The sequence below is a fragment of the Lactuca virosa genome, chromosome 3, assembly GCF_052849685.1.
Source record: "Lactuca virosa cultivar CGN04683 chromosome 3, Lactuca_virosa_CGN04683_v6, whole genome shotgun sequence".
NCBI lineage: Eukaryota > Viridiplantae > Streptophyta > Magnoliopsida > Asterales > Asteraceae > Lactuca > Lactuca virosa.
Genome location: NC_136428.1, coordinates 76,332,811 through 76,346,165, shown reverse-complemented (window position 1 = coordinate 76,346,165; position 13,355 = coordinate 76,332,811). Strand labels below are relative to the sequence as shown.

The following is a 13,355-nucleotide window of genomic DNA, read 5'->3' as shown; positions in this document are numbered from 1 at the left end:
CGTGATGAGATGAGATGTGATAGAGTACATCAGTCTGAGTATTGATGAGTTTGAATTAGAGTATGAGAGACAGAGTAATGATGAGATCGAGTAGAGTTTAATAGATAGAATAGAGAATAAATTAGATCGAGTTAAGAAATGCACAGATTATGAGATACGTTGGAGAAGTATCTATGAGGATGAGTATGAATTAAGAGAAATAAGGTTAATAAAAGATAGGAGAATGACTCACCAGACAATATCTGAGGTAGTGGAGATTTATGTTTTGTAGGTTCATGTATTAGTAGCTGTGGTACCGTAAGAGATGATAAGAGCACGAGATCAAGTTTTAATAGTAGGATGCTAATTTTGTATTCTTCTTTTTATATAAATAGGTAGATTTTATTGTGCTCACTTGATTTAACTTGGGATATAAAAGTTTTAAATTTGAGTAGATTTCCGCATTTGTAAGTAATATTTTGAAAATTTTATAGATTAGGTGTTAGAGATCAAGGGTGTCATAGTAATACCAAAACCATTTTCCATTTCTAGGTCATCTTTAAGATTCTCCAAAAACGATTTCCAATTTTCTTTGTTTTCCACACAAACAAATGCCCATACAATTAGGAAAATATGATTATTAGCATCCCTTCCTATGACACATATTAACTCTCCACTACATAAACCCTTTAAGAAACAACCATCTAAGCTTATTACTCTTCTACACCTACCTCTCTAACCTTGTTTTGTCCCTTCAAAACATATTTAAAACTTACTAAAAAATGTCTTCCCATCTGGCATACTATTGCCATCCATTTTGACTGTTGATCTTGGGTTTGATCTTTTTATCTCCCTACCATATGACCAAAGCTTTGCATAGTTTTCAAGTAGTGTGCCTTTAATTAACTGAATTGCATGTTGCTTGCTCTCCTATATTGTCTCATACTCACATCAATTCTAAAAGTTTGTTTAACTTCTTCTTTAAGTAGCTTAACACTCATTTTTTTTGTGAGAATTGTGATGTGTAATGGCTGCCAATCCATGCATAGTTAACATTGAGCCCATTTTGAATTTTCTTGCACAAATATGCTCTTCTGTAAGAAACTTAATCAGGAAAGAACGTCTTCACTCATCCATGAAGCCCATAGTCTAAACTTGCACTGCCCAAAACAACATTTAACTAAAAGTCTCCTACTATCATTTTTTTATAGTACAACCGATAACCATTAGCAACAACATAATTACACAACATATGTTTTAACAGTTTAGGACTTTTAAATCTCATACCTAACACATGTTTCTGCTTTTTCCATGGTTGTAAAAATCGGTCTAGGCGGCCGATTAATCGGCGCCTAGACGCTTGGCGGACTCCAACCGCTTACGAATAGGTGTTATCGGGTAAGCTAATCGGCCTTGGTCAATATCGGTCAAAAACGGTCCAAATCGGACTAATTTGTTCCAACTCGGACCCAAATCAGACCAAGTCAGCTTAGCTAACTCTATAATACCCACCAGCTCAAAGGAGCCGGCTAGCCCAAACTTAGTTGGGTTTGATTCTCAAAGGAGCTGACTTCCCTTTTTATAGAATAAGTTTTGCCTTCATCTCTTATCTCACCAGCAATGTGGGAAACTTTTTAGTTTTTGTCACATCTCCGTCGAACACTCTTTAGTTCTATACATACACATATCGGATGACAGATTTGATTATCCAAAGGCAGCAGATCAATACTCACAAACACTAGTTTGATACATTGTTTCAAGTAGGTCGTGAATTTAAAATCAATCATCGTTTTCCGTTCATCACTTCTCCACCAGTTCTCTACGCCATTTGGGTGAAATATCAAGGGATGACGACGATGACTCAAGCGAATCAGATTAGTCACAGATTACTGGTCCTCCCCTGCTTGACTCCGATTCCTTAAGCGATCACTGACATCTCTTTCAGCGCCGACTACCCCACAACTCTATTATCTGCATCTCAATCGATCATCGACTCCTTCACCGGTATCCCTTTAATCGATATCCCTCTAATTCACTTCTGTTTTCATTTGTGATTTCATTTGTAAATAAACCTTTAATCGATTTTAAAAACTGCAATTTGCATCTCGATGTGGTAATCAGTAGATGTTTTGTGATTTCGAATTGAATTCATAGACACTGTGAATTGTTGATGCCGATAGTGCTTGTTAGTTATGATTTTGGATTGGAATTGCAGGTTAGAGTCTCGATTATCAGTAGCAAGAACAGAATTCGAATTGTGGTTTGATGAGAAATGGAAAAATTACTAAAGCAGTCCACCTGTTCGATGAAATGCCTGAGTGAGATGTTATTTCATATACTACGTTATTGATGGCTTTGTAAAGAGAAGCAAGACCATGGGAGGGAAACAGATGGTCCTCCATCACATAATGAAGCATTCAAAACATAAATAAAGAGAATATTCATTCCGATTTAAGTGGAGAGGGCTCACATTTTACAAATCTGATTGTAGAATTTAATAAATTTTTAACAAGTTCTTTAATTCAAAACTTGTATATATAAGAATTTGTGTGGATGTTGCAGGGTGTTGAATTGTAACATGTATTTGAATTTGCTTTGTTTCACAAGAATACTAGAAAAAGAGTCAAACCATGTAGTTGAATTGTTCTTATTTACTTATATTTTTATGATTAATGTTATATTTATTAAATTTTTAATAATATTTTTAATAATTAATGGTCCCCGATTAATCCCCGCCTAGCTGATTAATCATTTGACCTAGTCCACCGATTAGCCTACGTCGAGCAATTTCTGCAACCTTGGCTTTTTTCTAATGTACATTTTCATTAAAACTTGTTACCTCCTCAATTATTGCTTCATTGTCATCAATTTAAACATATGGGTCCTCATGAGGTGGATTGCACTGGGTTTGTTGTAGTTTGGGGCAGAGCTTGGTAAACAACACATCATGTATGGTCTTATTCATAGGAATGTAATCAAACATGTTCAATGTCATCATCAATAGTACCTTGCAATTCATCTAGGTCAATCTCAACAGCTCCCTCACCATGCACTTCTTCATTGAAGTTAGCTAAACTAGACTGCTTGTCTTCAGGACTGTATACTTCAGCTTCCTCATCAAAAACCTATTGATGGACATTGATACCAAGATGATCCATATATACAGGAACTACACAACCACAAGTATACCCTACTTCGATGAACTCCTGGTAGTATCTTTCATTAGCTATTATCGTTAATCCATCAACAAACTCAATATAAGGCATGTATTAATACACATTCATACATTTATCATTTGCAAATCTTTTGACGAACACCACAAATTTGTTCTTCTCCATTCCAACAAAATCGACATCCTCAAATCTTTGCCTCGCTCCATACTAATCACGGGGTACCTTGTAAAAAAACAAGCAAAATGAAGATTGATCTTCATGTATACGGCCATTTGAGCGATTTTTAGTGGGGTTATAATAGAAGAATGGAGAAGATGAAAGCGACAGTAGAATATGTTATTTAGATTGTAAAGGAAGGGTGTACTAGGTCATTTACTCTAGCATTAGGTAACAGACGTGGAAGCTGAGATGTCATATTTTAATGATTTGTAACATACAACCTGGTGATAAGGAAGAGGTTCATCGGGTGACCCCTTCACTTTCGAAATAATGGCTTTTAAAACCGGTGAAATAGGAATTTGTACCCTTAGAAAGCCAAAAAAAAAACAATATGGACATTTTAAACCAAAACCTATAACTTTGAAGGCTACAGAGTTACATTTTCCTTAAATATAAATAAATTATTAATTATACATGATTATAACGTGGGAAATCAATGATTGTTTATATTTATAGATTTATATTCATCAATGATACAACTATATTTATAGATAATGAAATCACTTAGAATGACCAAGATCTTATATAGATATATGAATATAATCAACCTTTTCTTGTGGATCGAATTATATTCATAAAACTAGATTATAAATGCATAACAAAAAAAAATACAATGTTGTAATTTGCTATTGTCCTATATTCATAAAACTAAATTATTATATTACGATTGAATTCATACATACATATTAATACACCAACATTCATAAATGACGTAATCACTTCAAAATCGAGAATTTGTATTCATACGTGAATATACGTTTTCAAATATTTGTAATAATAAATGAATAAAACCAAATATAGAGATAAAAAAATGAATTTGTAATTATATGAATATACCTGTATTCATATGAATATATTTGTAATCTTAAAATAAACAAAGTACAATGTAAAAGGTAAGAAAAAAATTAATGCAACTTTAATCATTAATGAATAAAACACAATTTTGAAATAAAAAATACAATATAATTCAAAAATGATTATAAAAAACCATCGCACCTGACATCTATCCTACCTAATAAATAAAGAACTTTTCCTACATGTCCTCTTCTTCTTAATTTGAACACATGACATTTTCTAAAATTTTTAAATTTTCTATTTTCCACTTGTCATTTTATTAAATTAAAATTCCACATTTAATATGTAAGGTAATATATATGTAAGATATTTATTAGAAAGAGTTTATATATGTAATGTATTCAATACATTAAAGCCTCATTAATTTTAATAATTCAAAATTTTTCTCATTTTTCTTATAAATTCAAACTTTTCAAATTGTTAAAATATCATATTTAATTTTTTTTTAAATAAACCCATGTAATACATGGGCCTCACACCTAGTTTATCAATGAATAAAAAACTTAAACAATTAAAGATATATATTCATAAATGATTAATACATAAACACAAAATTCATTTCTAGAATAACATATCATAATGGTTATACAATATATTCGTAAATAATTAATACACAAATCTAACCTCTTTAAAAAGTGTATTCATCAATAACAATACAAATGCCGTTATTGTTGTCTTCTCCCACCACTTTAATCACTGTAACAATATTTTTATCTCTTATTTTTATTGCTAAGAAGCTTGGATCATAAACAAAACTAATAAAAGAAACCCGCGCTACGCCGCGGTTTTAAATGAAGTGTGATTATATGATGACATGAATAGCATTCAAAAATAAACATTAATAATGTCGGTAATCTTCGATGCTATGTAGCATGGAAAAGTGTAATAAAATGTGGTTATTTGTAGCATATCCCGATATAATTCATACCATTGTATTCCCCTAAATTGACAAACTAAAAAGATTTATTTTTTTATTTTTTTAAATTGAAGTTAATTATATTAAAGTTTACAACAAAGGGTACTTACTCTTCAGTAAGTACTTCACCAGATTTCATGCATCCAATGTAAAGAAGATTTCATACATCCAATGTAAAGACTATCTTGTCCCTGACCACTTTCAAAAAGCACAATTAAAACCTCTGAAAATAAAAAATTAAATAATAAATAAATAAATAAATAAAGTATTGCATAAAATATACATTTTTGAATGCAAAGAAGATTTATTTTTCTTACCAAGATTGATTCTTTCATGTGACAAAATGGTTGACTGAAATTAGTTTGGTTCACCTTCATTACATATTCAAGAGCAATCATGGATAAAGATGGTTTAATGTCAGAAATTAGTTTGAATCAAGAACTTCCACACCATCAAGTTTGTATTTAGTATGGTTTTGTGGGTCCAAACCCTCATTTGATTTACCAGTCCTTGAATAAAAGCCCATATTTAACTTTTTTAGGGATAAATAACAAAAGATATGAGCTTGCCCAAATTATTTTTAACAATAAAAATTAAGTTAAACATAAATATCAAGGGCAGTTCAGAGATTTAGGTTAGTAGATTCTTAAGGGGTATTTTGGACATTAATCACCTCTTGTTGAAGGTTTACTAAGAATGCAGACTTCTCTTGTAGCCTCAAGGGTTGAAGCTTATTCTCCATGTCCATCACCTACAAAACAAAGGGATAAAAATAGATTAATTATACCACATGAAATTTCTCCAATGCACTACAGGTTTGGAAGACTAATTTATCATATGTGTGGTAATTCCTAAGTCAATTTGTCGAACATAAGTACAAATTGGTAGTAGATTGTTGATTTCTAAATTTAGTCATAAAAAAAGGTTTTTCTCGATATGGAGATACATTCCGCGGAGGACCCTCCGCGGACCTCCGCGGAACCATGAAATCTCCGCGTAGGGGGGGGGGGTAATTTTATAATTTCAACCATATTTTTTTTGAGAAAAACGAAGGGGTCCTCTTTTGGTCCCCACTAGTCCCCGTTCCTCTTCGTCACTCCGCATCGGGTCGCATAGGCTTTGATCGAAGACTTCAAATCCGGCGACGACTTCAACTTGAAACGACTTCAAATCCGGCGAAATCGAGTCGCATAGCTCTTTCTGTCACCGATGGACCCCGAATTCCCCGATGTTATGGCCGATGGATACGGTTCCCGGGTATTTCTCACATTCTCATCTAATTATTAATGTCGAAAATATCGAATATGATTCAAATTAGAGGAAAACCCACTTTATTACATTGAATATGTATACAGATTTAGGATTTTTAGGTTTACAAATCACAGATACGTTTTTGGGGATGATCCATTCCGCGGAGGGGGACGTCAGTCCGCAGAGGCTGCTCCGCGGAGTGATGTGTTTCCTCCGCGGAATGTTATAATCCAACAATACAGGCCTCCGCGTAGGCTAGAGGTCACTCCGCAGAGAGGCCTCCGCGGAATGACTTCTAGCCTCCGCGGAGTGATGGTTTTTGCACAATTTTTATTTTTCTGCTTTTAAGTATGTTGCTATTTATTTCATAATGGAATAATAATTTTTTTTATTTTCAATTAGTAATGTTTTAAATGAAATAATATTTTTTATTTTTTTTGTTGTGTAGCACGAAGATCTCAATCAAAAAGCGGATTTAACTTTGAAAGGCGTGGTGGGGACCATCATTAAAGACTATTTTCCGCGCCTAACACAATCACAACGAGTATTATTCGAAGCTTCCCCCTTTGGAATATTCTTAGGAATGCATATCCCACATGGTGATCCCTTACTTGTGCATATGATGATGTTACACGAAGTAAGGTGTCAACAAATATTTGAAATGGGGAGGTTTCTGTTTGATATAGAGGGGATCCAGTTGGGTTTTGGTGAAACTGAATATATTCTGATTTGTGGTTTAAAAGTTGGTCCTTATGTGGATTTACTCCATGACGAAAAGGGCCAGTCAAATTCAAAGCTCCGTGCTCGGTTGTTCCAAGATATTTCTGATGCACGTTTACGGATGAAAGATTTAGAAGACTTGATTATGTCCCCGAATTATTTGACACTACAAGATGAAGATGCTGTGATGCTTATCCAACTTGTTTTTATGTTGAAGGGTCTACACGGACGGGACGTTAAAACGGGCATTCCTGCAGCAGTATACAAGCTTGCTGATAATATAGATGATTGGAACATGTATTACATTTAAAACAGGCATTCCCGCAGTAGTATGCAATGCACTAATTATAATAAATAAATTGAAAATTGCAGGTTTGCATGGGGTACGTATTTCTGGAAATATACTTCGCGTATGATGCGTGGACTGTTTAAGAAAATAGAAGAGTTTAGAGAATTCAAGCAGGCCAATCCCGAATCGAAAAAAGTACACAAGTATACCGTTCCTGGTTTTATGCTTCCGTTTAAGGTTACTTTCTAATGCATTTTAATAGTTATCATTGTTTAGTTTTTTATACTATAAAAATTTGAACTTCGTTTTGCATTATATAATAAGTTTGTATCATGACTTTTATAGTATAATAGAACGATACTTACATTTTTTTTCATAGATATGGATTTTGGAGACGTTCCCAGAGGCAACCAAGTTTTATATACGCACGCCCACAAAATTGCCACGGATGAGGGCGTGGAGAAGTAAAACACCGTTAAATTGGGTTCAATGTTGTCGAATAATGAACGTGTCTGTGGTATGGTTTTTATATTAACAATCATTTATATTTACAAATTTCAATGTATTTTCATGTTAAACTAACAATCTGATTTTTGCAGCCTAACAACCAACCTATTAATGTCGTGGCAAACCCGGAGGAGCTGATGTTAACGTTTTATGTTCGTTATGTCAATTGGACTCTTAACCTTGTAGAGTCTCCCCCACGGCAACATAGTCCTGTCAGAAATAGTCCACCTCATGTTGCCTCGCCTGCTCGAAGAAGGATGTACAAGTCCGAAATAGAAACATCTTCGACTGAATCTGCCACAAATGCTTCTTCCTCGCAACATCTTGAAACAAGTTATATGTCAAACGACACATCAAGATTGGTAAAGAAGAAGAAGACGAGCACAAAGGCATTAGTGAAGCGTCTACTAGGCGTTGTTGCTGACTTAAGTTCTAAAGTAGACCGTGTATTACAGAAAAAAGATGAACCAGACACAAATGTTGAACCAGACAGAGGGTTTCGAGAGGAGGAAGAGATGATAAATGAAGAGGAGGAAGAAAAATATTACCATGATACACATTTTGACTATGATGATATCAGTACTCATGGTTTGGAGGGGGAATTTGGGCCTACACCTACGCATGTTGAGCAGTCATCGGACGTGGGTGAACATCACACAAAAGAAATGACTCCTATTGTTAGGGTGCAACGAAAGAGGGGTGTTCCATGGTATCAGCGGACTCCCTTCACAGTGGTATAAAACTCATATTTTAAATTTGGTATATTTTTAAAATATTGACGTATTGATAATTATTTAACATGTTAATTTTTTAGTTGCAATCCACACCAAAAGTGAAGAAAATCACCAAAGCAAAGAAAAAAAAGTGGTGAAGAGTCCTGAAAAACCAAATGAAGACATTGTGAATGAAGAGAGTAATGATGTTTCAAATCATCTCCTGCTCGACAGTGTTGAAGCTATCAGTACGTTGAGTTTTTGGAAAGAATGGAATACAATCTCTTCCAACCTAAACACTAAGCATAGGCTGCATATGCTCACAATGTATGTGGAGTTTTGGTCGAGGTTACTTGCAGTTACTGACGCTAGGTGGTTAATTTCTTCGGTAACATTCGTTAAATATAATTTTTAACTACAATTTTAGACGATAATTTATATAAAAAACTGTAACATTTTTATCTTAAAATGTACAACATATTGCGATATGGAGTGCCTTGCTCATGGAAAGACGGCCGACGAACGCAAGGTGGACGATATTCCCTCAAGAACTTAATTTGCAAAACGGAAAAACATATTTTCTTAGGAATATAGCAAATGGTGTCGGAGGCCATCCTAAATGGAAGGATGTGGATATGGTTAGTTAAGTTTATTAATTATTTATTTTATATAGGATACGAATTAATGACTATTAAATTTGTTTTTGTTTGCAGGTTCTATTCCCCATAAACGTTCCGCATGCCTATTGGTTTTTGGCAGTGCTACATTTAGATATTTGGAAAGTACACATTTATGATTCAGCACGATCTATGAATTACTTCACAACGTACTTGACTGGTGGAGAATTCAAAAGTTTTGGGGATAGTATAATCGAAGAGCTAGATGCGATTGACTACTGGAAGGATTTCCCAGATGGACACAAAGACAACGCAGTTGTGGAGTTTATTGATATTGTAGATGTGCCACAACAAGAATATATTATTAAGAGAGGGGATTGTGGAGTATTCGTAAGCATGTATATGAAAATGATTGCTTCGGGGGTACCGGTGAAGAATGATAAGCCATGTAGAGATGCGGGATTTTTCTACAGAAATAGGATGACAAATATTATTTGGGATACTAAATAACTTGATGTTTGGAAGTTTGTATACATTATTATGAAATACTTGTTTTTAGTAGTTTTGTTTAATATAAACAACTTTTGTATCATATATTTTTTGAAACATAATTCACCAACATATATTACAAACATTTGGAATAACATAATAACATTACAAATAAAAGATGAACGACTAACAAACATTACATAGAACATTACGAATAAAAGAGTCGTCTACATGAAAAAGGGTTTATTTCTAACCAGATTCCAAACGTCTGTATACTCGAACTAAGTTTCATCAAACTGGCACAAGTAATATCCGTTCACGTATTCAAGAAATTCTTCATCATCAGCATCAAAGCATCGCATTTTCTCATAATTGTAGCATCGATTGTACCATGTGACTTTAGTCTTTAAATCCATCCATTTACTAACAATATCGGGTTTTAGTCGTTCTTGTCCTTGTCCCACCTTATAGTTGAACAAAGCTACTAAGCGGGACCATTCATCACCAAGAAGGCAATTAAGGGGAGCCATTACCGTCAGACCCTCGTAAACGGTAATCCAACATCATGTTAGGACCAACACCTCTGTTGTCGTCCATGGAGATGTACCATTTATTGGAGCAGATGCATTAGACAGATTAGCTGCATTTGAAGACGTTGGTACATTGGATGCCATATTGTGAAATGATCCCTTACCTCTAATTCGGACGTATAGATACGTGCTTTACTATATATAAAAATATAGGTAACGCGGACTGACAAGTCAGTAACGCGGACTAACAAGTCAGTAACGCGGACTGACCATTCGCTTTGCAGACTGACAAGTCAGTAACGCAGACTGACCATTCGCTTTGCGTACTGACAAGTCAGTAACGCGGAATGACAAGTTAGTAACGCGGACTGATCATTCGCTTTGCGACTGACAAGTCAGTAACGCGGACTGACAAGTTAGTAATGCGAACTGACGAACAGCTCTCTGCGGAGTTGAAGGGTCTATATATTGTCATGGATGATCGTTGGATATTTGCGGACTGTCATGTCTATATAAAACGACAAAAAATTATGTATCACTTCATCTAAGGTATTTTAGTTCATGTACTTTGTATGTTTTACAATGGGTTCAAACCCATGGACCGCTAACGAGTATTTGCTTCTAACTCGTGTATATATTAATGTCAAAGAGAACACCAGTTTGGAGGATAGAATGTTTTGGGTCCTATTAACGAATACCTTCAACACTGACGCTGAAACCACCATACAAAACCATCGCAACACGCTTGATATAGCTGCAAAATGGTATGAATTGAAAACAGAAGTTGTGTTATTCAACGATCTTTATAATAATATTGAAGACGATCGTGTGAATGATACTGAGGAAGACATCTTGGAGGCGGCTAAAGAAGAATACAAATCCATTAGCAACGGACAGAGTTTCGAGTATGAAGCCCCTTGGAATCTTTTGAAAAATGTCCCGTTTTTTTAAGTAGTACTGCGTTTTGTATTGTTCTTGTATTGCTTTATTTATATGTAATATGGTATTTATCCTTTATTTTTTGAAAAATAATTCACCAACAAATGTTACAAAACCATACATTCAAATAACATAATCTGAAAAACAGGATACGCGGACTGACAAATAAGTTACGCGTACTGACAAGTCATTTATGCGGACTGACAAGTAAGTTATACGGGATAATGTATACTAATTCCTTATAAATTGGACAACCATGACGAAAATTTACAAGGTGTCGAAAGTTGTGAAAATGAGTTCAGTCAATCAGGTATTATGGAAAAGTTTCTCCAACCTACCGACTTTTTTCCATAATCTGCAAAGAACCAATCCTAACACCTTCACGTACATTACGAAAGATCAGTACAATCGTTTCCAAATTTGTTTCGTGGCATTGGGATGCGTGGTATGTAATCCCTTATAGTAAATAAATATTTAGTTATTTCAAGTTGTTATATGCCTAATATTCTTATGTTGACTTACAGATTCGTACGTTTCTCACGTCTATGATACCAATCATATTCGTTGGTCAAGTACCTCTAATTGGGCCGTATGTAAGATCCATGTACATTGCGGCTGCTTTAGATGGAAATCATGAACGCCTTCTCATAGAGTTTGCTTTGGGAACCATAAACCGTGACAATTCATGGTTATGGTTCATGAGGAGGCTTAAAGAATGTTTAGGTGACAATACAGAAGTTGGTTTCATAAGCCATATATCTGATTCTATAGACTTTGCAGTTCAAAGAGTCTACCCTGATTCATATGATGGTTATTGTTGTAAAAATATAGCCGAGAAAATACGCGCTTCCATCGGAAGCAATACAGTCGTAGAGCAGTTGTTCTGGAAGACTTGTAAAGCGCATAATTTATCTCATTTTTATGCATGTTTGAACAACTTAAAAAATGAGGTTAATGGGAATGATCTTCATTGGCTTGACAATATTCCCATTGAAAAATGGGTACGGGCTTGTTTTCCAAGAGTACGTTTCGATGTTAAATTCATTGACATTCCCGTTGTTGTCAATTGGTTTAAAACAAACACGCATGAGTTTCCAATAACAACAATCATTGAAATGGCCCATGACTCGATTCAAGCAGTGTATCTTCAACGTGTTGCGTTTGGAGGTAATTATAAGTTATGACATCACTCAAATGGTGAACTGATATGTTATTATACATTATGACATCATAATTTTTGTTTTTTGATTCAGTTCATTTCACAGGGTATTTTCATGGTCTTCTAACCCCTTATGCACTTAAGGTGATTCATAAAAGATTTATCCACTCGGATGGTTGTAGGATTACGCATATTGTTGGCGACAGATATGAAGTGACTAAGTATTCAACAACTGAATCTGTCCAATTAGACCGTGGTATTTATAGTTGCGGTAAATGGTAAAAATGTGGTATACCTTGTGAGCATGCTATAGCTTCACTACAAAGACCCGAAATTGCAGAAATCCAACAAATGGTAAATTTAAAGTTAAGTACAGCGGTGTATTGAAATGCTTATCAAACTGAGACGGTCAATCCTATTCCAACCCTTAGGCATTGGGAAATACCAGTTGAAAGTGTTGTGGTCTTACCTCCACGGCAATTCAATTGAACTGTATTGTATGGATCACAACGAATATTAGTTTGTATTCAGTTCTATGTTAACCGTAGTTGTAATGGTCTGTTGGCGTTCTTTACTTTTTGATAAAAAATGTTTACATTTAAATAAATAATTGTATTCCCATAATTGTAATGTATGGATGACAACGACTAGACAAACAGCTCTGCGGACTGACAAACATTATTGCGGACTGACAAAAAGCTCTGCGGACTGACAACAGCTCTCTGCGGAGTGGAAGGGACTATATATAGTCATGGATGGTCGTTGGATTTTTGGTATAGACTTATAAATTTTTTTTAAATTTAAAATGAGTTAATCTTCAACTTTGTATATTTGCTCGTGCAACGAAGTTGATTGTTTCTATTGTGATCCGATCGACCCTTTTCTTGCCCCATCACCAAATTTAAGAGAGTCGTATATATTGGAGGATACTTTGCAACAACTACAATGGACTGAAGAACAACAAAAAAAAAGATAAAGACTCATCTCGAGCTCTCACTG

At 34.6% G+C, this 13,355-nt stretch overlaps 1 protein-coding gene across 1 annotated transcript; it reads left to right on the top strand.

The window, feature by feature from the left end:
- Window positions 1-11,453: 11,453 nt before the first annotated feature.
- Window positions 11,454-12,743, top strand: LOC145163692 (uncharacterized). The gene is made up of 4 exons (XM_079082493.1): window positions 11,454-11,507; window positions 11,722-12,364; window positions 12,451-12,612; window positions 12,670-12,743. The coding sequence occupies exons 1-4, from the start codon at window positions 11,454-11,456 to the stop codon at window positions 12,741-12,743; spliced, it is 933 nt and encodes a 310-aa protein (XP_078938619.1).
- Window positions 12,744-13,355: the final 612 nt, after the last annotated feature.

Bases quoted from the DNA above. Each gene is read 5' to 3' on its own strand.
- LOC145163692 (XM_079082493.1), top strand. From the start codon at position 11,454: ATGACGAAAATTTACAAGGTGTCGAAAGTTGTGAAAATGAGTTCAGTC. The intron at 12,365-12,450 runs GTAATTATAAGT...TTTTTGATTCAG, and splicing joins TCAACGTGTTGCGTTTGGAG to TTCATTTCACAGGGTATTTT. The intron at 12,613-12,669 runs GTATTTATAGTT...AGCATGCTATAG, and splicing joins ATCTGTCCAATTAGACCGTG to CTTCACTACAAAGACCCGAA.